The following is a 26,475-nucleotide window of genomic DNA, read 5'->3' as shown; positions in this document are numbered from 1 at the left end:
CATGACAATATGTCTTCCTGGTGTTCATTCCTAGAATTCCTACACATTTGTGTTATTCTGAATTTTCTTTCTTTGTCTCAGCGACAGCAGCAGCATTTGCACCTAATTCTTGAGAATTCTTGAGTAGAAGTCACTGGCCAAGGGCACAGAACCCAGGTTCCCACATTATGGCAAAATGAGTGGCAAAACCAAGAGAGAGGGTTTGACCAAGAGGCCAATCAGACAAGGCTGTGTTCCTCACCCGTGAGAGCACAAGGCCCCCAGCTGTGTTGTAGTCAGTCAGCTAGTGTCCAGGTAGTTTTTAAAGCTCAGTTTTTGATTGGAACCCTGTTGAAGGTTTGAGGAGAAGTATGTGTCTATGGGACAATTACAGGAGAGACGGTGACGTGTTTGTCAAGTTAATATGAGCAAATAGTACTATCAGACGTAGACTAGGATATGACAGTTGAAATATTTTGACTTGGATAGTTCAGTGTACAGTATATTGCCTAGACCTGTTCCTCTTGAAGGCTTTGTGCTTTAATTTTAATTTTTATTTTTTTTAAGTTCTTTGTAGATCCTTCCATCTGCTCTCTAAATTCCACTGAGCACCACGAGTATCTCTAATGGCCGCATTAAATGTCCTTCACTCTAATTTGGAAGTGGAGGTTAACAAATACTGTTGGTATGTAAGTACTGATAGAAATTGCTAGAACAGCTGATTTAAAGACTTTGTTTGCACTAATATCCCGTGGGATAAGTCTGACGCCATTACTGCCATATTTTGTAAGCAAACGTGTGTAATCCAAACTCCTCATTGTTCACCAAAAATTAAAAAAAGAAAAAAAAAATCTAGTCACTGTTGGTGAGGATACTTGATCTTCTGATGCAGTGGCTTTATACTGGAGAGAGAAACGAACAATTTTGTCACCTTTTCCGGAGGCTCCCATTCTTCGGTTTCAGCATGTTGGGCTTCTCATTTCTCCATGCTCTCCTCAGACGAGCTTCTGCTCTGGAGCTGTCTTCCAAGGACTAATCTCCAAGGAATCAGTCTACCTCGTGGAGGGTAGAAAGGCCAGAGCTGGAAGCGGTGGTTGTTTGGAAGGAAGAAAGGCGTGTTAGGGAGTCTTGGGTAGAAGCGGGGCCTCCTTGGTGGGAAAAAAACCATGGGTGTCCTTGTGCCAGGCTGGACCCTTGCGACCAGATCCCTTGTGGTGGGCGGAGGGGTGAGGGTGACGATCTGGCAGTCTGTGGGGTTCACGTTACTTTGTGAGCCGCCAGGAAGGGCGAGTACATCTTGTCCTGTGGAAATGAAAATGTAGGTTAGGAAAAAAGCCTAAGCAACAGAAAGCAAACGAGTTAGAGCCCTCAGGGTGAGGGTTGGAGAGAGAGAAGAATAAAACAGACATTTTCAAGCGTGACTGAACTTCAGTAATCCAAGGGGGTGATACATGGACACCGCTAATGATCCCCATTTCTGTCTGGGGAATTGATCCAAAAGAAATAAATATGTTTTTATCAAAAATAAATAGTTCAAGCATGGATGGTCACAATAGCCTAAACAATCCAAGTGCCCATCAATAGAATAGCTAAATAGTCCATGTCATTTGAACAATGACACAGTTCCCAGGAGTGAAAAGCAAAAACAGCCAATAACTAGATATTTAGACGGATCCATGCTATAATAAACAAAGGAAATTAGATTAAAAAAGAATATATTGTAATATATAGGAAGCTCATGAATAAGCAAAATGGAGCTAAGGCTAAAAATCAGTCAGACTGAGGGTCAGCACAAATGTGATTTCATGAAGAATTAACCAAGAAACTCTTTAGCAATAGTCTATACCTTGATCTTAGTAGTCATTAAGTAGATTGGATATATGTAACATACACACACATATGTGTACCAGTATAAGTACAGTGGTGAAGCTGTATCTTTAAGACTGAGGGTTTTTTAAAATATGATTTAAGACTCACTGAAATAAACAGAAGTTATTTACTATTAAGAAACTAAAATAATGCTGAAGATGAGTGCATGCATCTTGGTTTTGAGAAGAAATTTGGATGTAGCCAAGTGTCAGTTCTTCCTGTGCCTGAAGCACCCAACTGAGTTGGTCTTGCGGAAGTAAGTTCTGCTGGGCAGAGTTCTTTGGCCTAGAACATACTGATCTAGACAGGAGAAGACTGGACAGATGTGAACGGTGCACTGGTCAACATCCTCTAGGAAGCTGAGAGTTCTGGTGAATTCAAACCAAAACCAAACCAAACAACCAAACAACCAGCCAAAGACTCTCCCTGGACAGCTGATTTCAATTTTTTTGTCTACACTGGATATGATTATCTAGCTGCCAGAGACCTTAGCTCCTTTTTAAATTCACAATTCCTAGAACACCTGGCTATGGCTGATTGGGCTGTTGATAGACACTCAACACACGCACTAGTCACCGAGGAATTAGATTCTCACTTGAGAGTTTCTGTGAGGACACAAAGGGAAATGTTAGTAGGAGGTACAGGAAGTGGCCAAAGTCTGACTTTTTGGTTAGTTGAATTCTGGTTGGAGAGGTCAGTCTCCATGTAATAGTATGGTAAGCATTCCTCCTCCTCCTTCAGATGGTGTGTGTGAATGTTTACTTATATGTGTACACATGTGTGCATGACTATGTATACAGGCGTGTGGAGACCAGAGGTTGATGTTGGGCATCTCTACGACTTGATCTCTACTTTATTTTTTGAGGCAGGATCTCTCACCGAACCCAGCACTCTCTGATTCAGTTAGTACAATTAGCCAGATTGTCCTGGTCAGTGACTGCTGGAGAGGAAGCCATTGTCTTCAGAGATGGAGCTACCCATGCTCTAGAGAAGACCTTCACACCCACATCCACATTGTGTGGCCTTAGTTAAATCCGGCAAAACAAGCACAAAGTAAAAACAAAGCAAGATGTGAACGTGGGGTGGAGATTTGTGGGAGCGCCTGGGATCATGAGGGTTGGTAAGAGAAGGTAAAGGGATGGGTGTGGTCAGACATATAGGCAGTTGTATTCAATGTCATACTCGTAAGTTAATCATTTTATAAGGTCAGTTATTTTCCCCACACCTATCCAGGCTATGGAATATTGAAATGATATGACTGAAATTAGGTCAACAAACATCAAATTATAGAAGATGATTAAATCCTGTAGCGTTCATTCTTTCTGATAAATTACTAACTTTCGTGTAACATGGAAACTTTATACCCAGAATCTATCCACTAGGGGAGAAGTTAGCCTTGCTGAGAAGTCTCATCCTGACAGCTGAATATCAGGTCAGGCTCAGCAAGGTCTTGAGCTCTGCCATCCAGCGAACTATCCCGATTTATAAACTTATCAACCATCACCTGAGGCCTAGGTCCATCTTATTTCTTAATGCCTGAAGCTGTTCTCTAAATCCCATGGTGACTGGGGTAATACCATGACAGCAGATTTTTCTGCCAGGCTGAGGTATTTAGCTTAATGCTCTCTTCTTAGACTCCACAAGCAGCTTGCCTCTATCACCCACTCAGGACGGTCAACAAGACCATATAAATATGTTTTGGTGTTTTCCCCAGCGAGCTAATCTCATGATGATTACATTGGGTTCCTACTTAGAAACACAAGTGTTCTAAATGTTAGAACTGTGGATGGGACTCCGGCTCCGTAGTTAAGAGCAATGAGGACTCAGGTTTGATTCCCAACACACACACACACACACACACACACTGATGGTGTCTTACAACAATCAATCCGGTTCCAGGGGATCTAACACCCTCTTCTAATGCTCTTGGGTACTAAGCATATAGTACCCAAGGTGATATGCAGGCAAAACACCCCTACATTTAAAGTAAAAACCAAGTATAGGAGCCTTAGGGGTTGGTTTGGCGATCTGTCACGTGTCACAAAGCCAAGACCACCCACATGAATTGCTGACTGGTTTCTTCCTCTCACTCAGCCAACCCTGCCCACCTGTCTTCCTGTTTAACCTCACTCTGCTCGATTCCTGACGTCATTATCTTTGTTTCCTCTCAGACTGCCCTGAAAATTCCCATCTTGACTTATTTGAAGAATTCTACTTCTCTTAAGACTACCTAATGTCGAATTTCAGAGTGAAAACTAGGGCAATCTGCCAATAACGTTTTTTTAGGTTCTTCTTTTGTTAAAGAGGGCTGTAAACTATGTACCCATTCAATCAATGAAACAGTGATGTCCCCTCTACCCCAAAATGCTACTTTGGCAAAAGTCCTTAATATTTCTGGGTTTAAATTTTGGTTCCCGATGCCTAAAGTTCACTTCCCACCTCTTGCCCTGGATCATTCACATAGTCCCCAAGTCAGTCCTCCTTCGGGGATCTTCCCTCGCTGGAGGCTGGGCCATGGCCACTTGCATGAGCTTTCCAGAGCAGCCTCGGTCTGCCAGCATTGTACTTATCAGCCATGCTGTTACCACTGTTGAAATGCCTGCCAGACCATCTTACAGACTGGCCCTACATCAGTGCCTGTGGAAGAGTTAAGCCAATGGAGAGAAAACTCCATTTCTACAATTGCAGAAGGTTCTATGTTCCTACCTATTAAGGATATGAGAAGAGTAACATGTATTTTCCATATGTCACTCACTGAAATACCAGCAAAGGCACTGTACATCAAAACTAGGCATCCCAAAAACTTTGTAAGACCAAACTAGGTCACATATTTGAATGTTGACTTAAAAAAAAAAAAAGCTGGGGAGGCAGGGTCCCCTGAGGGTTTTTTTCCCCTTATTTGCAAGAGGTAATAATAATATGGCCTATCCAATGGGGCTGTGCAATTATTCAAAATAAGACATGAGTTCTGAAAGCTTCCCTTGCACAGTACACACTGAGTAAGTTAGCTGTTGATATCGTTAACTGTTGTGGTTGTGAATGTTATGGAAGATTTTTATCAGCACAAGCTTCATCTCTGTCCTAGTCAGGGTTTCTATTCCTGCACAAGCATCATGATCAAGAAGCAAGTTGGGAAGGAAAGGATTTATTCAGCTGACTCTTCCACATTGCTGTTCATCACCAGAGGAAGTCAGGACTGGAACTCAAGCAGGTCAGGAAGCAGGAGCTGATGCAGAGGCCATGGAGGGATGTCACTTACTGTCTTGCTTCCCCTGGCTTGCTCAGCCTGCTTTATTACAGAACCCAGGTCTATCAGCCCAGGGTTGGCACCACCCACAATGGGCTGGGCCCTCCCCCTTGATCACTAGTTGAGAAAATACCTTACAGCTGGATCTCATGGAGGCATTTCCTCAACTGAGGCTCCTTTCTCTGTGGTAACTCCAGCTTGTGTCAAGTTGACACAAAACCAGCCAGTACAGTCTCTTCAGTTTATCTGTTTATGTTTTATATGTGATCTGTACATCAAGGTAAGGCTAGGACTAAAGTACATCATTACTGTAAGCCTAGGAACTCTATGGAGACAAGGGACTGCTGACTGTTGGCCATTGCTGATGTCCTCAGCACCTGGATTACTTCCTGGATGGCAGCATTATCCTTGAATACTTGGAATATCACTAGATGACTAGGCAGACACTGGCTGTTCTTCTTGGTGTTTTTGTGGTACTCAGCAAGAATTTAATTCCTGCCTTAGGATGTTTTAAATAATAATTTATATTTAAAATTATAGTATTGTATAATATTAGCCAAAATACTGTTTGAAGTTTGGATATCAATTTTAAATGGGCTTATTATAGTCTAGACATGAAATTTATAACATAGTCTCCCCACCCCCAGAAAAAAAACCTAGCTCATTAAAAAAAAAAAGAGGTAATGACAAGAAGATCTTTTGATAATTACCTGTACTCTGTGGTTATCTGGGCAGTTAAGAGCTGTTTTGTAGAGAACTGTAGTGATTTTTAGAACAGGGAGCACATGCCGCTCTTCCTTTCAGAGCACCTGGAGTCTCAGAATTCCCATGCCCATTCAGACTTTAACCACAAAGAAATACCGGTGCTGTGGTTAACTGACTCAGAATCACTGTAACCTTATTCATTTTGTGGACTCAGATAACGATTGGCTATTTTTGTCAAATCCATTACTGAAAGAGAAAGAATTTAGAGCCTGAAAAGTGGGCCATAGCCCCCTTTCAGGATGTTATACTTTGGTCCAACATTGTGCACATCCTACGTCAGATGCTGAAGTAAATGCTGTGATGACCGAGACACAGTGCCTGCCTGTGAGGATTGGAAAGAGACTCCAGACAGAGACCTCTGCAATACAGAGAGGCATGGAACACATGCTGGAGGTGGGGTACAGATCACAGCAACCATGCAAAGATGTCAGAGAAAAGCAATCTCTTCTACAACAACGTTTCCAGAAAGACTTGCAACCGTGATATTACAGTAGCATTTAAATGCCATTTCTAGAAGCAGAATCGCAGAAAGCAGATGTGCGGTAGGAACAGCTGTTACCATGGAGGGAAAAGGGCACAGGGACACACGTGATCCTGGGGGGCCGTCAGTCACAGACAAGCAGAAAGTAGTGCTGATGGAGAGCCTGTGCTGCCAAGCTCAGAGACTAAAGCTCACATTTCAAATGACATTTTCGTTTGTTTGTTTGGGGACATTGTCTCCCTGTGTAACCATCCTGGAACATGCTATGTAGAGTAGGCTGGCCTTGAACTCACAGATATTTATCTTCTTCTGATATTTAGTGCCAGGATCAAAGGCACGCACCAGCATGTCCAGTCCTCAAAGGAAATTTTTAAGATTTAAATGATTGAAATCTCTCATCTCATTATAACCTATTTAACTATTTTCAAAGCCCCAAGAGAACAAAATGAGATGTCAACAAAATTTTCTCTGTGACTACAAACTGGGAGCAAGATGGCCTCTTCTCTTTTTGAGCAGATGTCCATAATCTTGCCTTGGGAACTGGGGGCGGGGGGCGGTTGCCCTGTGACAACTGTGGTTTGTGAAAGGTTAGGTTAGGGGACCTCTGGGTATCTAACACGTTCTGATGCCTTGCCCTGTCTCCAGTCTGTCTCAAACACTGTGAGGCCAGCAGGAAAAGTGTTGGAGGATGAATGGAGTCTCCCTGAACCCCTTGAAAACCTTCCCTAGATCAGGGCACGCAAGTGGGTGAGAGGCTCTGCCTGTTTCGGGATTCTTCCTCACTGAACTGTATCTAGTTCTGCAATTAAAGTCAATTATAGAAAGAAATACTAGATGCAGGGTCCTCGGTTTTCCATCCTTCCCCCCTTTGCTCCTATCTTCCATATCTTCCCTTGGGTAGGGACTTGAAATCCAACATGAAGGCTCAGAGCATCTGCAGGTTCAGTGGTGGGGAATAAAGAGAACAGGAGCAAGGGAGAACTTAGCCTCTGGAAATTCTGCTCACCTCAGTAGGGCCAAGACACAGCTCATCAGGAATGATTCATTAAAGCAATAAGCAGACTAAGTGTGAACAGCTGGCTGCGGGTGACTTAAAAAAGGAAGCCTACAGTATTGTAATTCCACAATAACCATGGTAACAATAACACTGGCATAGCTCCTTTAATGGGAGGCTTTTGCACATAGCTTGATCGTCCTCTCCAGCCCCACAGCAATGCATAATCATATGCAACGCTCAAGTATAACCTAAAATCACAGCTAACGCTAAGCCTTGGGATCCAGGTCTTCAGATGAGCAGACCCAGCCTTTCATTTCCTTCACACAGGCGGAAGCAAATGTAAACATTTCCCAGTTATGGCAATCCGAAGCCACGTTTGTTTCTCTGTGTGGCATTAGTTAAATAACCCACACATAGTAGGTAAAAACTCAGACACTTACCTCCTGCTGTGGTTACTACCAACCAGCCGACCAGTAACCAGGAGAAGTGGAAACCAGGAGCCATGGCTTCTGCCCTGAGCACTCACTGCTCTGGACCCAAGGCTGCTTTATAGGAGAGTTGCCAGCTGCCTGAGTCAGGCAATTTGCTTGTGCATAGTGGACCACAACCACCTGAACCTGTGGTGGGGGAGTAAGAAAGTCAAGGAAATACCAGACAGTGTTCGTCAACCTGAAGCTCCTGGTAATTCCGGGCAAACGTCATGCACCTCTCTTCATTCTGGTCTGAATGAAGCTACCTTACCTTCACTGTCCTTTACGTTCCGAGCACTCCTCATCTCACGGCCTTCTCTACACTTGAAACTGTGGCTCTCCAGCTGCAAGGCAAGGTATTTTGGTTTCTTTTCTATTGCTATGACAAAGCACTATGACTTTATGGAACAGTGGTTCTCATCTTTCCTAATGCTGTGACCCTTTAACACAGCTCCTGTGTTGTGGTGACCCCCCAACCATAACATTATTACATTGCTACTTTATAACTGTAATTTTGCTACCGTTGTGAATCCTAATGTAAATTTCTAATATGTAGGCTATCTGATATGTGACCCCTGTAAAGGGTCTTTTAACCCGTAAAGGAGTAGCAACCCAAAGGGGTTGAGAACCACTGTTATAAAAGAGTTTGTTTGGACTGACAGCTTTAGATGGTGAGCTCATGACCACCATGGTGGGGAATCATGGCAACAGATAGGCAGGCATGGTGCTGGAGCAGGATCTGAGAGCTCACATCTTATCCACAGGCCTGAGACAGAGACCCAATGTGAAGTGGTATGGGCTTTTAAAACTTCAAGGGGCTGGAGAGATGGCTCAGATGTTAAGAACACTGATGATCTTAAATAAAGGTTAAGATGTTCTTCCAGAGGTCCTGAGTTCAAATCCCAGTAACCACATGGTGGCTCACAACCATCTGTAATGAGATCTGATGCCCTCTTATGGTGTGTCTGAAGACAGTGACAGTGGACTTACATAAAACATTAAATAAATCTGTAAAAAAAAAAACAAACAAAAAACTTCAAAGCCCACCCCTATGACACACCTTCTCCAACAAAGCCACACGTCCTAATTCTTACCAAACAGTTCCACTAGCTTCAGAGCGAGCATTCTTTCATTCCAACCCCCATAGAAAAGAACTACCTTAGCTCCTCACCATATAGCTGGACTTTCTGGAGCAAATCATGAGGGAAGAGGAGGTTTCCTGATCCAGATGTTTGAAGAGGCTGCTGTTAGATTCTGACCCAAGTGTATGATTCTTCTCTGCTCTGTGTCTGTCCATGAGGGAAGGGCCATGGTTAGAAAAGTGTCTTTCCTTGTGGCCACTATGGTCATTGTTTAAACAAAAATGAAGAAACTTGGAGCATAAGTTAATAAGTCTACTTTCTAGACTTTCTTCTAAGTCACCAACTTGCTTGTAAGATGAACATGTATCTTGTTCACTGTTATATTGCTGTGAAGAGACACCAAGACTAAGGCAACTCTTACAAAAGAAAGCATTGAATGGGGGCTGGCTTAGAGTTTTATAGTGTTATTCCATTATCATCATGGTAGACACAGGAGCAGTACCTGAGAACTACATTCTGATCTGTAGGCAGAGATGTCTGAGCTTTTGAAACCTCAAATTCTGCCCCCAGTGACACACTTCCTCCAACAAGGCCACATCTCCTAATACTTCTAATCCTTTTAAATAGTGCTATTTCCTGGTGACTAACTATCCACATTTATGAGCATAGGGAGATCATTCTTCTTCAAACCACCATGGCCCAACACTAGTGCTTGGCTAGTCTCCTGAGAGGATTCTTTCATTTGCAGAGAGTAACAGGACATGGTTGTGGTCACAGGTATTAAGAGGTTGGTTTTTGTTAGAAAACAAAACAAAACCTAATATCATTTTCTTTTCTCACTTGCCATTTGATTATCTGTTCTAGCCGGTATGGTGACACTAGCCTATTATTTCAAGTGTTTGAGAGGCCGGGGTAGAAGAAAGGCTTGAGCCCATGAGTTCTAGACTAGCCTAGGCAACATAGTGTTTGAGACGATGTCTTAAACAAACAAAAAAATTACGTATTATCAGTTCAGAGGCATGATCTTCAGAGTGGCATTTGTAGTAGTTGGTGTTCTGTCACTGTGACGAGATACTTGAAAACCAATTTATAAAGTAGAAAGATTGATTTTGGCTCATAGTTTAGATGTTCTTGTCCTTGGTCAGCTATTTCTGCTGCTTTTGGACTGTGGTAAGAACATTATTGTAGGGGCACAAGCTGCTCATCTCATGGTGACCAGGAAGCCAAGGGGGAAGGGCTAAGGGTTCCAATATTCTCTTTAAGGGCACCATCTCCAATGACCTAACTTCCACTTACCAGTCTTTATCTGGTAGAAGTTCCACTATCTGCCAGTGATGGTACAGGCTAGAGACCAAAGCTCTTTACACATGGGTATTTAGGGACATTTGAAACCTGAACTTTAAGTACCTCCCTCAGAGAACAGTCAATAGAGATGTTGACACAAATCTCAAACTACTGTGCTAGTCTGTGAAGGGTGTGTTTGCCTCTCTCTCTCTCTCTCCTTCCTTCCTTCCTTTTTTTTCCCTTCCTTCCTTCCTTTCCTTCCTTCCTTCCTTCCTTCTTTTTTCTTTCCTTCCTTTTTTCCTTTTCTTTCTTTTTTCCTTTCTTTACTTCTCTCCTTTTTTCTTGCTTCCTTATCAGTATTAAATTATTCCTTATGATTAAATTATCATAACTTTAATTCAGAATGTGTTCTCTTAGGACGTTATATCTGCCAAAACATCTGATCACTCAAAAGACTGCTTTGACCAGTGATTTCATCAGCATTTTAGGAAGAACAGAATTAACCACAGTCTTGGGCTTTAAAGAGTGTTGATCTAAAGCAATGTCATCTAAGAATCAAGAAGGATTTTACAAGTACAGTTGATACAAACAAGAAAGTGGTAAATTTCTTAGGCTCGATTTTAGTTTTTGACAAAGTTCTAGAACAATTTTTGTTTTGGAGCAATAGGGTCTCACTTCCTTGGTCAGGCTGGTCTTGAACTTGTGGGCTCAAGACAAGCTTCTTTAGTAACTAATCGCTAATGAGGGCTGCCATGGATTACACGCCCAGGGTATGCCAGACACAATTCCAAAGGATCACAGTACAAAAATACCTGCCCCAACTTTTATATTCTAGTGCAGTAAAATAACACAGGAATAAAGTATTTAGTGTGCTATAATATGTTAGAATGTTTTATAATATGTGCTACAGAAAAATGAAAATGTTAAGCATAAGGAATATGGGGAGGTTGGAATTTTGATCCCAAGATGATATTTGACGTCATGCACGTGGATGTTTGGACAGATGGTACAGCCAGTGTAAAGGCCCTCGAGCAGGGGTAGAATACCCTCCAGCATGGGCGCTACTGTAGCTGGGCAGGATACGGTCATGGGGAGGACTGGGAGACTGGCTGGCTCACTTGGTTGGGTAAAGTGGGGATTGGCTGGAGGGTTTCACTGAGAGATACAACATGATCCTACTTATATGTTAAAAAGATGACCATGGCTGTTCACTTAAGAGATGGTTGGAGGCAAGATGGTCTAGTTATAGCAAACAAACAACCACAGCAGTCTTGACTGGAGACAATGCTCACTCCAATTGGGGTGGTAGCAGTGGAGGTGTGGGAGACTCAAGGCTTGTGTTGAAGGCCAAGCTAATAGAATTTCCTCAAAAATTAAAAGTTGGGTGTGAGAAACACTGAAGAATAGTAGTACACTATGGTTTTTCGTTTGGCAGATTGGGTGATGGAAACATGGCTTGAGTTAATAATGCCAAGATAATGTTGTGTTCATAAGTAAAAACTGAAAGCTAAAAAGACCTCTAAGTGCAGCACTCAAGAGGCTGAGGTAGACAAACTGCCATGAGTTCAAAGTCAACTTAGGCTACTTAGTGAACTACAGTAAAAAACCTTGTCTTAAAACAACAGTAACAAAACCAAAAATGCCCTTTTCTACAGAATACAATGGTACTTAGAATAAATGCTGAGAGCATTATTCTTGGGACAGTTGTCAAACTCTCCAGAGGTGATACCTAGGCTTTCTATGGAGATCCGGCCCAGCCAGCTGCGTGGGTTCAGGCGAAGGGGAGAGAACTCGGGCAGGAGGGAGAACTGCCTCCAACGCGCCCCCTGCTGGTGCTGCTCCGCCTACGCCAAGCGACAGTGTTAATGACAGGAGCTCTCAGACTACAGAGTAACTCTTGCACATCTCTATTCCTTCTGGATAGAATTCGTATATACAGTCTTGGGGTGGGTCGGTATCTGGCAGCAGGTACTTCCTATTGGCTTGGTCTGAGAGCTTGGGGATATCTTATCTGCATATGGGAGGGCTTGGGGTCCTGCTTCTATGTGACTGACGGCCGCAAACCTCTCTACAGAGGGGATACAGAAGATACAGAGAGGCCTGGCCTCCTGGGAGTTTAGGCAAATGCCTACCATCCCTTAGGGTCACCCGGGTTTCAACTTCATCTCGACCGAGAACCAGGATACCTTCCACAGCCCGCGGCCCCACAGAGGCCTGCTCTGCAGAGCTGCAAAGGTGACCACCCTGTGCCAAGATCAGGCTGAAAGTACTGCTCCAGCCCCCGAGGGCCTCCCCATAGGGCCTGGTGAGTAAGGCCAGAAGCTGCAGTGAGGATCAGGATGGCTGAGCCAGGCAGCATGGGGGTGGTGGATGTCCACGCATCAAGCTGAGGAGGCGCTGCCATGACTGGAGTGGATGGTCTCTGAGGGGATCCAAAGGCTGTGTGGTTGGTACTGACTGAAGCTCTGCGTTTCCTATCAGGCCTGTCATAACATCATCTGCTACAGTTGTTACTGGAGTGTTACTTGGCACTATAGGCCTAGGAAGAGAAAAGGTGTTGAGGCAAATGAGGTGACTTTATTTGAAAAGTCCACTGTGATGTGAGCTGATCTGGGAGCCTATGGTTGATCGAGAGGGTGATGGGCGCTAGCATGCTGGTGACCACTTCATCATTGTCACAGGTTCCAGGTCTGTGAACAGATGGTGCCTGTCTCCCTTGGTTATTTACAAGAACTCTCTGGATCTGCACACAACAGCAAATGAACAAGCGATTACTCGTTTGCTGATCAAACTGCTTAATACCTAATAAGGCCTGATGGACAGATAACAGATGAAGCTGCTCAGAGCAGACAGACAAGCGCTAGGTTGTGTTAAAAATGGAGCACTTAATTCTTGGCTTTGGGACGGTCATCTTTGCTACAATTCCAGTTCTCCCATTTTGCAGAGTGGGAGACTGAGGACTGTAGAAACTTCCCAAAGTGCTGGTCATGACAATTAAGTATTAAACCAATGGACTAAATCAAGGTTCTAGCTTGGGCCATGCCACCAAGTACCTGTGAGACCTTGGGCCAGTTACTCTCATTATCTGTTTCCTCATGTCTCTTTTGTTTATTGTAGTCTAAGCATTAGACATACACAAAGTCCCTTCTTTATTGAACATCTCACTGAGGTACATGTAGTTGTTACCCCCATTTTATCTTATTTTATCTTTTTAAAGATTATTTATTTATTATATGTAAGTACACTGTAGCTGTCTTCAGACACACCAGAACAGGGCATCTGATCCCATTACAGATGGTTGTGAGCCACCATGTGGGTGCTGGGAATTGAACTCAGGGCCTCTGGAAGAGCAGACAGTGCTCTTAACCACTGAGCCATCTCCCCAGCCCCACCCCCATTTTAAAGATGGAAAAATAGAGGCACAGAGAGTGAAGACATGGAACAAACCTGAGCCAGTTTCACACCACAGTTCTGGCCTTCCATCGTTGTGCTTGGCTGCTTTGATACATTGGCTCTCAGTTTTGGTTAAAGGCCCATAGAAGTATCCTTAAGACTTGTCCTTGTACTAGGTCACAAAGATCTGATGATTTGTTTTTATGAGAAAAAAGGAAAAACTAGAAAGAGGAAAGGACCCTGTGTTGGTTAGTTTTAAGTGTCAACTGGACAGAACCCAGAGTCACCTGGGAAGTGAGAGTCAGGGTGGTGGTTTGACTAAGAATGGCCCCCACATGGACACGAGTTTGAATGTTTAGGGAGTAGCATTAGGAGGTGTGGCCTTGCTGAAGGAAGTATGTCATGGGGGTGGGCTTTGAGGTACAGATGCTCACGACTGCCTAACTGGCTCTCTCTGCTGCCTGCAGATAAAGATGGCTCCTCCAGCACCATGTCTGCCTGCATGCCACCAGGCTTCCTGCCATGATGATAATGGACCGAACCTGTCAGCCAGCCCTAATTAAATGTTTTCCTTTATGAGAGGTCATGGTGTCTCTTCATAGCAATAAAACTCTAAGACAGTCGGGGAGGAATTGTCTACTTTGGGGTTGGACTGTGGGCATGTCTGAGGTAGATTGTCTCAGGTAAGTTCTTAGATGTGGGATGATGCAGCCTGCCTTGAGCAATGCCAGTTCTCAGGTAGGGGATCCTAAAATGTGTGCGAGTGGTGGCCGAGGACAGGAAAGCAAGTGCGCTCACCATGCAGTTCTCTCTGCTTTGGAATATGATGTGACCAGCTACCTTGAGTCCCTGCCCCGACTCCACTGCCGTGATAGACTCTAACCATCTGTCATGATGGAACTGTAAGTCAGATAAACTCTGTGTCCCTTACGGTTCTTTTCAGGAATATTTTGTCACAACAACAGGAATGGAATTAGAACAGAAGCTGCACAGTGAACGGTATGAGAAATTTCATTGTCCAGTTACAATGCATGGCTTCCTTTGGGTTCCGTTTCCAACAATTTCTGGTTAAAAAAAAAGTGAAGACAACTGGGAAACAGGAACACTGGATGCTCAATGGGATTGAGAGACTGCTGCTGCCCAGTTTCTAATGTGCCGATGATATACTGCTTATTCTGTGTTAAGGCCCAGGTAACTGTGACCTGGCTCGCCCGCCATTATTATAAGAAAACTTTCTCATATGTTCCTGATGTTGCTGGGAAACTTTTAGAGCCAAGACTGTCTACATATTCTGTAGGCACTGTGCCCTGGAAACCAGCCACAGTGGAAGTCAGTAGAGCTACGTTTGCATATTACCCACAATAAGCCTGGACCCAAACCAAACACTCAGTGGCACTCCTGCACCCGAGTATAAGCTTTGATGCATGAGCTGTCCCTGGGATGGACCCCAACGTAAGAGAGACACCTGCACCAATGTAAGACTTTGATTTTGAGTAGTGGTCAAGTAAAGTTTAAGTTCCCAAGTCCTCCCTCCCTGGGAACTGACATCCTGGTTGGCAAGTTAAGACATGAATGTTAGACAAGGTAAGTCCCGCCCTAGTGGACAAGTTAAGACATGAATGTTAGACAAGAGAAGTCCCGCCCTGGTAGACAAGTTAAGACATGAATGTTAGACAAGAGAAGTCCCGCCCTAGTGGACAAGACATGAATGTTAGACAAGAGAAGTCCTGCCCTAATGGACAAGTTACAACATGAATGTTAGAGCCTGCCATGTACCCCAACCAATGGGAGCAAAGACATGTTCCTAATGAAATCCTCTACCCCTAAATCCTGACTGGGGGAATAACTTGCACAGACCTATGTAGATCTCAAGCTTACAAAGCCCTGTAGGACCTTAACTCAGGGTCACAGTTCTGTTCCAAAGCCTGAACTGTGTCCCTGATCGGTCAGTCTCGGGGTGTGGTATTCAATAAATTATCCCTAGTTGACTGAGATCAGTGTCTCTGAGTGGTTTGCGTGGCGATTCCCAAACCCCAACATTCTGAAAAGAAAACAAAGCAGGATTCTACTTTTAAGAGAAACATGTACGTACAGAGTATAGGCTACCCAAAATTTGCTTCAAAATGACCAAAAAAGGGGAATGGGGTGGAGCTCCAGACAGAAAAAGATCACCCATGTTTCATAGCTATCTCATAGTAGGCGATGAGCACAGTACCAGTCTTCGTTTGGAACCTTATGATTATAAACTTTGTTTTCTGAGACACGTTTCTTCTCTAGGTAGCCCTGGCTGTCCTGGAATTCACTCTGCAGATCAGGCTGGCCTTGAACTCACAGAGATCACAAAAACTTGTTCTGCCTTTGCCTTCTGAGTGCTGGGATGAAAGGTGTGTGCCTCCACTGCTCAGCGATGATGATGATGATGATGATATATATATATATATATATATATATATATATATATATATATTTTACAAATTTAAACTGTAAACACATTTGTTTAATTTTGTCTGGGAAATGTCAAAAGCCCCAAAGCCCCACCTCAGCAGGCAGAATAACCCTCCACAGGGAGATGAAAGGAGACTGGTTAAGCTGGTCATAGCGGCAGAGGCAGGGGGTTTGTGAGTTTCAGGACAGCCAGGGTTACTCAGTGAGGCTGTCTCAAAAAAAAAACAAAAATCCAAAATGATGATGATGATGGTAAAAAGTAGCCTGGTGGGACACTGCTTGCAAGATTTACCTTTTAAGGAAACTACCACGTACACGGGGAAGGCCCAAGGTGGCGCACATGTGGCTGGCACCCTGCAGTTGTCCAGACCGAAATCACGGGCCTATGAACACACAAACGTGAGTGACTCTGATTCACAGTGAGCTGGACAACTGCTCCGGCACCAGATGAGGAATGTCACTTAATGTCTGGGTCAACAAAGGTGATAAAATGATTCTCTGTGTGTACTTCCTGCTGGGCCCAGGTGTGCTTTTGGCTGTTCTTATTTTGAGGGGAAAATGTACATGAAGAGGTTTTCTGACAAAGAACCTTCTCTCTGCAGAGATCCCGCTCTGGCCCTCAGGGAACCTCTGCTCTCACCCCCACTGCCACTGTCTGTGTTTGCCCAGCCCAGCGCATGAAGGCACCGTTTCCCCGTTCTTCTGGCTCTACCACTCTGGAGTAACCTATGCCTACCAGGCATAGCAGAGCATTTTAATGACCAGGGGAGTTGTTTAAGGAATAAGTGCTGGACTCACATCAAATCCAGGACCAGAAAATAATTTGTTCTAAAGTCAGAGCTCTGGGTAGGAGCATGTAAGACCAGCTGCTTGGGAGGCTGAGACAGAGTGAGGATCCTAAGTTCAGGCCCGGCATAGGCTACAGGGTAAATTCAAGACCAGCCTGGGAAACTTAGTGAGACTCTTGTCTCAAAATTAAAAAATACACGCACACACAAAAATAGGGTGTAGCTCAGTGGCAGAGTGCTCAACTACCATGCAGTAAGACTCTGGGCTCAGTCCTCAGTACCACAAAACAAACTCTTGGTACTTCTGGGAAGGAAGCATGCATTTTGCCTTTGGACTGGAAGTTATCAGGAGACATGGAAAGGAGAGGCTGCCTGATTAACAAATAGAGGGAAGCCAGATCCTGATGCCAGTCCATCCAGATCCAGCTGTACCTGAAGCGATCCTCAGTCTGCTGTGTGTGTTTTGTTGCAACTGACTGGGAAACATCAGCGTGGGTGGGGGTCTGTCATATTGAGTCACCGAGAGTGAGAATCGGCTATAGAAAAGGCAGAAAAGAGAAGATGCAATCTTGTATTTCTGTATTTGTAGATCTTGGCTGTTTTATCAGTCTCTGTATCCCTTCCGAGCTCAGAGAAGCTGTGGCAGGAGACAGACTCCGTAGGGGAGAGACTAGCATGCTTGCCCGGCCTGTGAGGAGGTGAGGTGACGTCACCCAGGGCTCAGACAGATCCAGATTGTGGTAATGAATAACTGTGTGCTTTTCTCCTCCTCACACCAGGATGACATCCTATTCCTTCTCACAGTGAGCCTTCAGGAGCTTCCCAATAGAACGGATGAAGTTTGGCCTATAGGACACTGTGAACGTTCCATTCAACAACTCAGCCACTCAAACCTCTGGTGTTTTCCTGTTCAATTCCTCAGCCATAGAATCTGAAAGAGTCGATGACAGGCCATGTCTTTCAGGGCTACTGTGATGGGAGTGGACAGGTTGAATTAGAGATGGGCATCTTGTACCTGTTAGCTGTCATCGCGACTGAGAACTAAATCTCTCTTAAACATGGGTGTCTGATGGAAGGATGGAAACAAAAATGGTGACCAGCTCTATGCAAATGAGAGCAGGTAACACTTGTCAGTGACTGAGACTTTATGGCCTTGTTCCGGATCATCTGGGACACTAAGCAGGCTGAAAGCTGTGTTTGAATGTTCTCTTAGGTGGGTTCTGTTGGGTGACTAGTTACAGACACGCTAAGGGAAACTCTTATGACCACGCCCACACAGACACTGGTTTTGAAAAAACTCTGAATAGTTAACCTGGTACAGCTTTGGGAACGCACCTTGAAAATTTCCAGGTGTCACTGGAAATAGTAATTCAGGTCTTGGATGCCACGCTCCAGGGTTATGGTAAAGGAAACGATGACAAGTTGCTCCCATTTTTTTTTTCACAGATAAGAGGGTTTAGATTTCAGTTTGTAGATTGCTTTCCTCAGTTGGTTTTCTGTTACTATAACAGAACACATGGAACTGGATAATCTCATAAAGAAAAGAGGTTTACTAAGTTCATGGTTCTGGACCGGAGAGTTCAAGATCTGGTATCTAGCTGCATTTTGGGGAGAGCCTTTTACTGTAGCCTTCCAGTTGTGTATTCCAGCAGCACCTCACAGCCTTATAAAATCTACTCTTGAAATAGTTACAAGCAGGCTTCATTTTTATTGGATTGTGTGTTGAGCATACTTTATTTCTATGCCCATCTCTGCAAGGTATTCATTATGGTTTTCTGTGGTTGGCAATGTCTATAGTCTATATACCTCATTCTGTATTTAATAAAAGTACTCCATCTTATGAAGCACAAGGCCTTAATCTGCTGAGTCAGATGTGATGTCACCTTTCAAATGCATATGGTCGGCCACAAGGATCTGTGGGAGTTCTCTGACACAGATCTGTCGGGAACTCCTCTAGTGTCAACCGACCACAAACCACGGGTCTGGTCGGTCAAAGATTGTTTAAAGTGAGTCAGTACTCTCGAGTGCTCCAAGGAGCCAGACTATGGGCTATGCCTGATCCAGAGTGAGATAAGGCACTTCTTCCAGACCGTCAACTGACATGCTCCATTCAGGAGAAAATCCATTGGTGACTGAACCAAACTGTGCTTCGTGACATAAGTGATCTTCGTTCCAGTGCGAGTTCACTTGAAAGCCAGCTCAAAAGCCACATTGTTCATGTTTTATAAGATTGGATGAGTGAAATAAATATATCCAAAATTAATTAATGACATATTCCAGTTGGGGTGGAAGGTTGGAGAAAAGTCTTCATAAAAATAAAATAAAAATTCTCGGGCCGAGAGATGGCTCAGTGGTTAAGAGCACTGACTGCTCTTCCATAGGTCCTGAGTTCAAATCCCAGCAACCATATGGTGGCTCACAACCACCTGTAATGGAATCTGATGCCTCTTCTACATTATTTTTTAAGATAAGTGGACCATATTCTTTTGCTTACTTTGAGTTGCCACAGAAGGGAAGGCTGTTACTATGGTTACAGACATCTCACTGCTCACCCTTCTCGAGACTGCTGTCTCCACACTGCTGTCAGCCCTGAGTATGCTTCCCCTTTCCCCTTGTGCTGGTTTGCTTTCCTGTCCTTCCCAGGGTTTCTGAGATGGAATAGAAAAGAGAAAAACATATGGAAGTGCATTGCATAGTCTGGGCTTTCCACAGCTTTCTCTTGTAGTTTCCGCTTTGTAGATGCTCATAGAAATTCAGCACCAGAACTGTTTATGTATCTATCTACCTATCTATCTATCTACCTACCTATCTGTCTGTCTGTCTACCTACCTGCCTACCTACCCATCTACCTACCTACCTACCTACCTATCTATCTATCTATCTATCATCCATCCATCCATTATATCTATCTACCTACCTTCTTATCTATCATCTATCTATCTGTCTGTCTGTCTGTCTATCTATCTATCTACCTGTCTACCTACCTACCTATCTATCTATCTATCTATCTATCAATCTATCTATCTACCTGTCTATCTATCTATCTATCTATCTATCTACCTGTCTACCTACCTATCTATCTATCTATCTATCTATCTATCTATCTATCTACCCATCTACCTATCTATCTATCCATCTATCTACCTACCTACCTGTCTACCTACCTATCTACCCATCTACCTACCTACCTATCATCTATCTATCTATCTACCCATCTATCTATCTATCTATCTATCTATCTATCTATCTATCTATCATCTATCTACCTACCTACCTACCTACCTGTCTACCTGTCTGTCTGTCTACCTACCTACCTATCTATCTATCTATCTATCTATCTATCTATCTATCTATCTATCTATCATCCATTATTCATCCACCACCCACCCATCCATATCTATATGGAATAAGGTGGTAGTCTTTCCTGGGATTTTGAATCCATGCTTGCTTTGTACAGCTGCAAATGATTTTGTTTCCTACTCTGATGAGAATGTGAACTTTTAAACTGCATACATTGGCATGCACACCTCCCCCTCCTCCTGTGCTTCCTCCTTCTTCTTTGATGTCTGAGGCTCCATTAGTATCATCATCTTTGCCACAGCTCTTGCTTATTTGTATTAGACACCTGTGTCCCCTTATCATCTTTGTACCCTTTACAACAGCCTATGGACTGTTGAAAATGGCATATGTGGTATGAAAGTAAATATTAGTGGACAAATGCTATGTTTCTAAGAATACATAAAATGAATGAGACCCCAACACTCGAACTCAATGTTATAGTACAGCCCTCTTGAATGTTATCCACCAAATTAACGCACAGTGAGGAGAAAATATGAATTAAAAAGCCCTCCTCTTGAGATATAGCATCCTTACTATTCATGAATTATGAGTTTTAAGTTTCTCACTGATCAGTAGCCTCCTTGAGGACCAAAGATGGATCTTGTGTTTGCTGCGTGTCCAGTGCATAGTGCACTCTGCATACAATTCCTACAGTTGTGTGTGGAGCCTCTGGATGCCCTTCAGGACATTTCATTGCCATTAGCATCACAATCCACACAAGCGCTTCTCAAGTTACAAACTGTGTGTCATCTGCTCCTGGGTTTCTTGGTTCTGACAGTGTTGCTGCCCCTCAGGCGGAGCATGGCTGATTTGTATTGTGGATGATAGCGGTGGATCATAAGGAGGACCTTCTAGAAAGTTTGGTGATAGCTGTCAGAACTCGGAGATAAAGTCTGCGGAAGCACTGTGGCATCTGGCTGCTAAGAAAGCCAAATGTGGCATCTACACCTTGCCTCCACCCCTCCCAGGCTTGCTCCTCTCTCAGGCTTGGACCTCATTCTTTCCTTCAATGTCTTTTACTTTCTTAGGGAAAGAACATTTCCCCTTCCTCCTGAATCACAGTCCATGGAGGGAACTCAAACCGGCTAGGAACCTGGAGGCAGGAGCTAATGTATGGAGGTGTGTGGTTCAGGCTTGCTCAGTCTCTTCTCCCAGGACCACCAGCCCAGGATACCCCCTCCCTACAAGTTTGTTGTAATTGGTGTATTAGTTTTAGAAAGGATTCCTCTGATTATCACTAGGACACAGAGAAAACCAAGAACTTTTTTTTTTGTACTCATCAAATAAGGGCTCATGGCTTAGCGAGTAAGGATGCTTGTGATCAAGTGCGGTAGCCCAAGTTTGACCCCTTAGAACTTATGTGGAAGGGAAAAAATCCTGACTCTCAAAAGTCTCTACATGCATACCGTGGCATGTGTTCTCTGTCTGTCTCCACCAATACATAAATAAATGCATAAAGAAGTACTGCCTTAAAGCAATGGAGCCACTGGAGAGGGTGTGAAAGGAGCCATACAATAAGAATGGTGCTGTGGCAGATTTCTAGGTACAAGACATGCAGATTTCATGACACGCGCGATGACACACATGCTTCCTTAAGGAGAGAGGAGAGCAGTCTAGTGATACTGCAGCATGAAAGACATTTAAAACCGACAGGCCACCCGAGCTGCAGCACCGAAAGAACGAACTCTTTCGGGACTGTGGACAGTTGTACTGATTGTCTGTTATAGCTCTCCTCCAGCTTTCTTCATCCGGACTACAGCCCCTGAGGAACATCTAGGCTTGGCGACTCCCTAGGAAGATTCGCAGACCTCAGCATGTGGCTGTCCTTGTGACTATCACAGGAAAGGGTGCACAAAGCAGTCAGGAGGGAGAACACACACGGGAATGGGAGAGGAACCAGCTCACCTGCCCTTCCTCCGTGTAGCCCTCCACACAACCCCTGTGGAGTCAAACCGACAGCAGCACAGGAGAGACTGCAGGGGACCAATGCAGCGGAGGTGTCACAGGTCCCTGGTCACATCTCTATTTCATCTATCCCTTTGGCCTCTGAAAAGGTGTTCTGTAGGATAAACTGAAGCAGCAGGAGCCCTGTGAGGTGGGAGCACTGACTACTCCATCTTTGCGGAGTATTTGCTGTATGTGTTATGAAACTTTGGTAGGCACACGATTTTCCATCCCCATTAAAGATCAGAAATGTTCATATGGAATGAAGAGTCATGTGCAGTCTTACCCTGAGGATATCTGTACTGTTGTTTCTGTTATAATTAAGATTTATACCATGCATTCTAAATAAAACTATATAATTAAAAATATGGATGAGGTGAATCCAATGAGATAAACAAGACATGTAAACGTTCATGCTAGTTCATGCCCGTAATCTTAGTATTCAGAATCTTAGTATGTGAGGCAGGAGAGTCACATGTTCTAGGCCAGTATGGGCCACATAGTTGAGTCATACCTCAAAAAAGTCCTTAAAAGTGGCTGATATAGCTCAGTAGCATTCCTGTAGCACCCGGATCAGGCAGCTCACAACTGCCTGTAACGTCAGTTCTTGGGTCTCGACCGCCCCCTTCTGGATCCTATGCACACCTGCACTCAAGCGTGTTCCCTCAGCCACAAACACAGGCACCTGGTAAACTCCGTTCCAGGTATCCATGGAGTGTATGTGCTCTAAAGGGTGGTACAAAACTGTGTACACTCAGGAGACACCGTGATCTGGGGCATGCCAGGCCATTTCCCTGGAGTAAATGACAAACTGTTACATTTGCTCTGCTGAGGCAGGAAGCAGGGTGCCTGCTATTCTTCTGAGATCAAAGGCAGCGTCTTCCACACCTAGCAATACTGTTCTGTCCCCAAATATCGGGGACATGAAGAACTGCCAGTTTTAAGAGATACCAGAGAGCAAGTCAGTTCACACTGTGCTAAGAGCAAGGCTGACGTGTGCTTTTTATTTCTCCCAGAGCATGTTGTTGAATCAAGGTATGAAAAACCACAACACATTATTAGACAACATTTTTAAATTTTTTTCAAATAAATAACTTTCATTCCTTATTTCTGCTAGGAATTTTACTTTTAAAAATTAAAACTGTATTTAATACATTTTCAGCTTTTCTGAAATTAAAGACCTGTATAATTATAGCTAGCTTTAGCAACCAAGTTTATTTTCAGGAATTTAAACTTGATGTGGAAGAAAATGCCATGTCGAGCCCTTCATACCTTTTTTGGGAATCATGGGTGTTTCAGGGTCTAGAGACCAGTCTATATTTAAAATCTAGAGCTCTTGGGTTAACTTTGGTTACCTGAGGACTTGTAGATAGGTTATGATTTAGCTTTATATCATCATCACCACCATCATCACCATCATCATCACCACCATCATCACCATCACCACCACCATCATCATCATCTGATATCACCATCTTTTTGTTTTTCAAGACAAGATTTCTCTGTGTGGCCCTGGCTGTCCTTTGGAGTGTTGGGATCAAAGGCATTTCCTGTCATCACCTAGCTTAGCTTTACTTTAATACAGGAGTTCTTCCCTGGAAGACCCAGGCTGCAGTCTGAGCGTAGGACTGAGGTAGGGGCTGTGTTTAGGCAGGTGTTAGGGATCTTCTACTTCAAGTCTGATTTCTGTTGGTAACTAGAAAGAAGAGAAAAGAACTAATGGGTTCTTACTGATATTTCTCCCATACCCACTTCTCAGTGATACTGGACCCAGTGAAAGAGAGGACAGAGACTTGTTCAGCAAGACACAAGCAGCTGAGTGACCGTGTGACGGTGACCGTGTGACTGTAGTGGGGCAGGATCTGGACTCCTCCTCTGGAGTCTTGCAGGCTTGCTCCAGCGCAGGCAGGCAGGGGAGAGGAAGTCAGCAGCCGAAGCCTTTCCCTTCAAGTCACCCTTCACCAACTTCAATGTCCGTGTGCACAGAGCCTGGGGTTTAGAATCCACCCACACTTCCTGTTCAGAGTATGGACCGTGACTTCGATATTACACAGGGAAAAGAAATGACAGGCAGGTGCTTAAGAACAAAACACATGAGAGGACAAGCCATGCGTCATCCCTCAGAACATTTACCTTTCAAACCGGGGAAAAGTCTCTTTTAGAGGGAAGATTGACAGTTCTACATGAAAATTAAGTTTCTTAGACACAAAAATCTTCAACTGACCATATCAATATGATACTAATAAGAAACAAAGCTACAAAATACGATTTAATAAAACTATGAAACAGTTGCTACACATATTCTAGTGACTACTCACGTCTCTGAATAAGGTTCATTTGCAGACCCGCTCAGCATGGCGTGCGACTTTGGTCAATACTTTTTATTCTAATATATAGTATTTATGATTCTGCACTTGTTAATTTTTAACATTTGGCTCCATCAGTGAATAGCTAGGACTTTTCTTTTGTATATTTGGTAAGAAGTCTTTTTTTTTTGTTTGTTTGTTTTGTTTTGTTTTTAGAAATCAAAGTTCCAGAACTGTCACTACACAGCACTATCAGGGAAGTTCAAAGACAGCGGGATAAAGGCAGTGGGACAAAGACAACTCTCTTGTAGTTTAGAACCAAGCCCGACCTTCTTCGAGTAGTTTCACAGAAGACAAGCAGTGGGGGTTCCAGTGATTAACTAACTGGCATCGAGAAAACCCAGAGAAGCCTCAGTGTAACTTCAGGTCCCGGATCCCAAAGCAAACACAACCCCAGCCCCCTGGTTGCATAACTGATGTCTCAAGAGCAAAAGGGACACTCCTTTCCAAAACGACCAAGGACTCCTCTATTTCACAAAAAAGTGCACACTTGTAATCTCAGCAATTTTGGGGTAATACAGGATTAAGAATTTTAGTTACAACGTGAGATCCTGTCTCAAAACACAAAGTGGGGGGTGGGGTAGGGGTAGAGAGGGATATCTCAGACTATGGCTTTTATAGCAGACAAACTAGATGCAAGTCATTAGCAATGAATTAATTAATCCCTCAGGCTCGACTAGAGAAACCAACAGACTGTCAGGGGCTATCATGTAAGCCATCGTGGGATGCTTCCTTCTGCTGTTTACAGCACCAAGCAACAGTTTGGTGAAAGAAGTAGTTTCTAGCAGGCAAACACCTGAAATCTAAACTTCCTGGGAAGCCAAGTGCTGTCAACCCCATGGTGCCCTCAGCCAACAGCAGGCATACCTTAGAGCACTGCGGCCCTTCTGACCCTCAGCTGGACAGCACTCTGCGTGGCTTCATCTCAGGCAGTTAACTGGAGGGACACAGGATCCTCCAGCTGTTGTCTGGCTACCTAAGCCGCTTTTTATTAGTTTCTGAGAATTGCTCAATCCCCTGAAGTCTCACTTTCCCTGTTTGGCATCTATAAAAGAGAGAGTTGTAAAACTGGGAGAGACTATCTTGAATAGTAAGGAGGAAAAAGGGCTTTGGAGTCAGTTTCCAACCTTAGCCCTCAGTGACCTAGAAACTACCTTTCCCGCGTCTGCTTTGCTTAGCGGTAGAATGTCGGTGGGTGGGGCCAGAGAGGTGGCTCCAGTTCAGAGCACTGCTGCTCCTGCAGGGGACCTGAGTTTAGATTCCAGCACCAACAATTTTAGAGAGCTTCTCAACCTCCTGTTAATTAGAGGTTCAAGGAATTCCATATCCTTCTCTAGCCTCAGAGGGCACACATATTCTTCTCTGCCCTCAGAGCATAGACAGACAGACAGACAGACACATACATGCACCCCAGAAATAAAAGTTTTAAAATAAATGTCTCTAGTAAGGACTATTAAAGGTCTTCTCATGTTGCCCTACAGCAGATATAAAATCCTTGATTCCAGCCATTGTAAACGGGCATGAATGTACTAAAATGTCAATAAAATAACATAAAATGCTTCAGGAGAATGTATTAGGGATTGGTCTCAGGCCTGTCCTCTAGCAAAGTGCCACCAATCACTGCAGCTCTGATGGAGGACAAGACACTGCATCAGAAACGGGCAGAGTGCAGGAAGTCCTGCTGGGAACTGAGACACACTGGGTAAGACACGCGGTTCTCCTAGGACATCAGCATCATAAGCCATGGACAATGCTCTAGCAGGAGGGAGAGGTGCCTGAGGTGGGTTCCCTGTGGAGGTGCGTCAGCCTCACAAGTTAACATCTGCAGGGGTCCAGAGTTGTAGGAGAATGTCGACCAAGGGGGCCCAGCGTGCTCACTGCACTACACACAGCATGTTGCAGGCTCAGCCCACACAGCACCCAGTTCAGGTCCCCAGCACTAGAATCTGAGACTAATTAGTATGTTTCTGAGCAAGTGTGTGTATGTGGGGAGTTCATCATCCAAACACAGCACTGAGCCTTCTGC

The 26,475-nt window shown here is 44.0% G+C and overlaps 1 protein-coding gene across 1 annotated transcript; it reads right to left on the bottom strand.

The window, feature by feature from the left end:
• Positions 1 to 955: 955 nt before the first annotated feature.
• ODAPH (odontogenesis associated phosphoprotein) lies at positions 956 to 7,842 on the bottom strand (the record flags this gene model as incomplete). The annotated part of the gene is made up of 2 exons (XM_080911286.1): positions 956 to 1,281; positions 7,779 to 7,842. The coding sequence occupies 2 exons, from the start codon at positions 7,840 to 7,842 to the stop codon at positions 956 to 958; spliced, it is 390 nt and encodes a 129-aa protein (XP_080767412.1).
• Positions 7,843 to 26,475: the final 18,633 nt, after the last annotated feature.

This window comes from Micromys minutus (assembly GCF_963924665.1).
Source record: "Micromys minutus genome assembly, chromosome: 1".
Taxonomy (NCBI): Eukaryota; Metazoa; Chordata; class Mammalia; order Rodentia; family Muridae; genus Micromys; species Micromys minutus.
The sequence above is the reverse complement of the archived record's forward strand: the minus strand, read 5'-3'. Positions and strand labels throughout refer to the sequence as shown.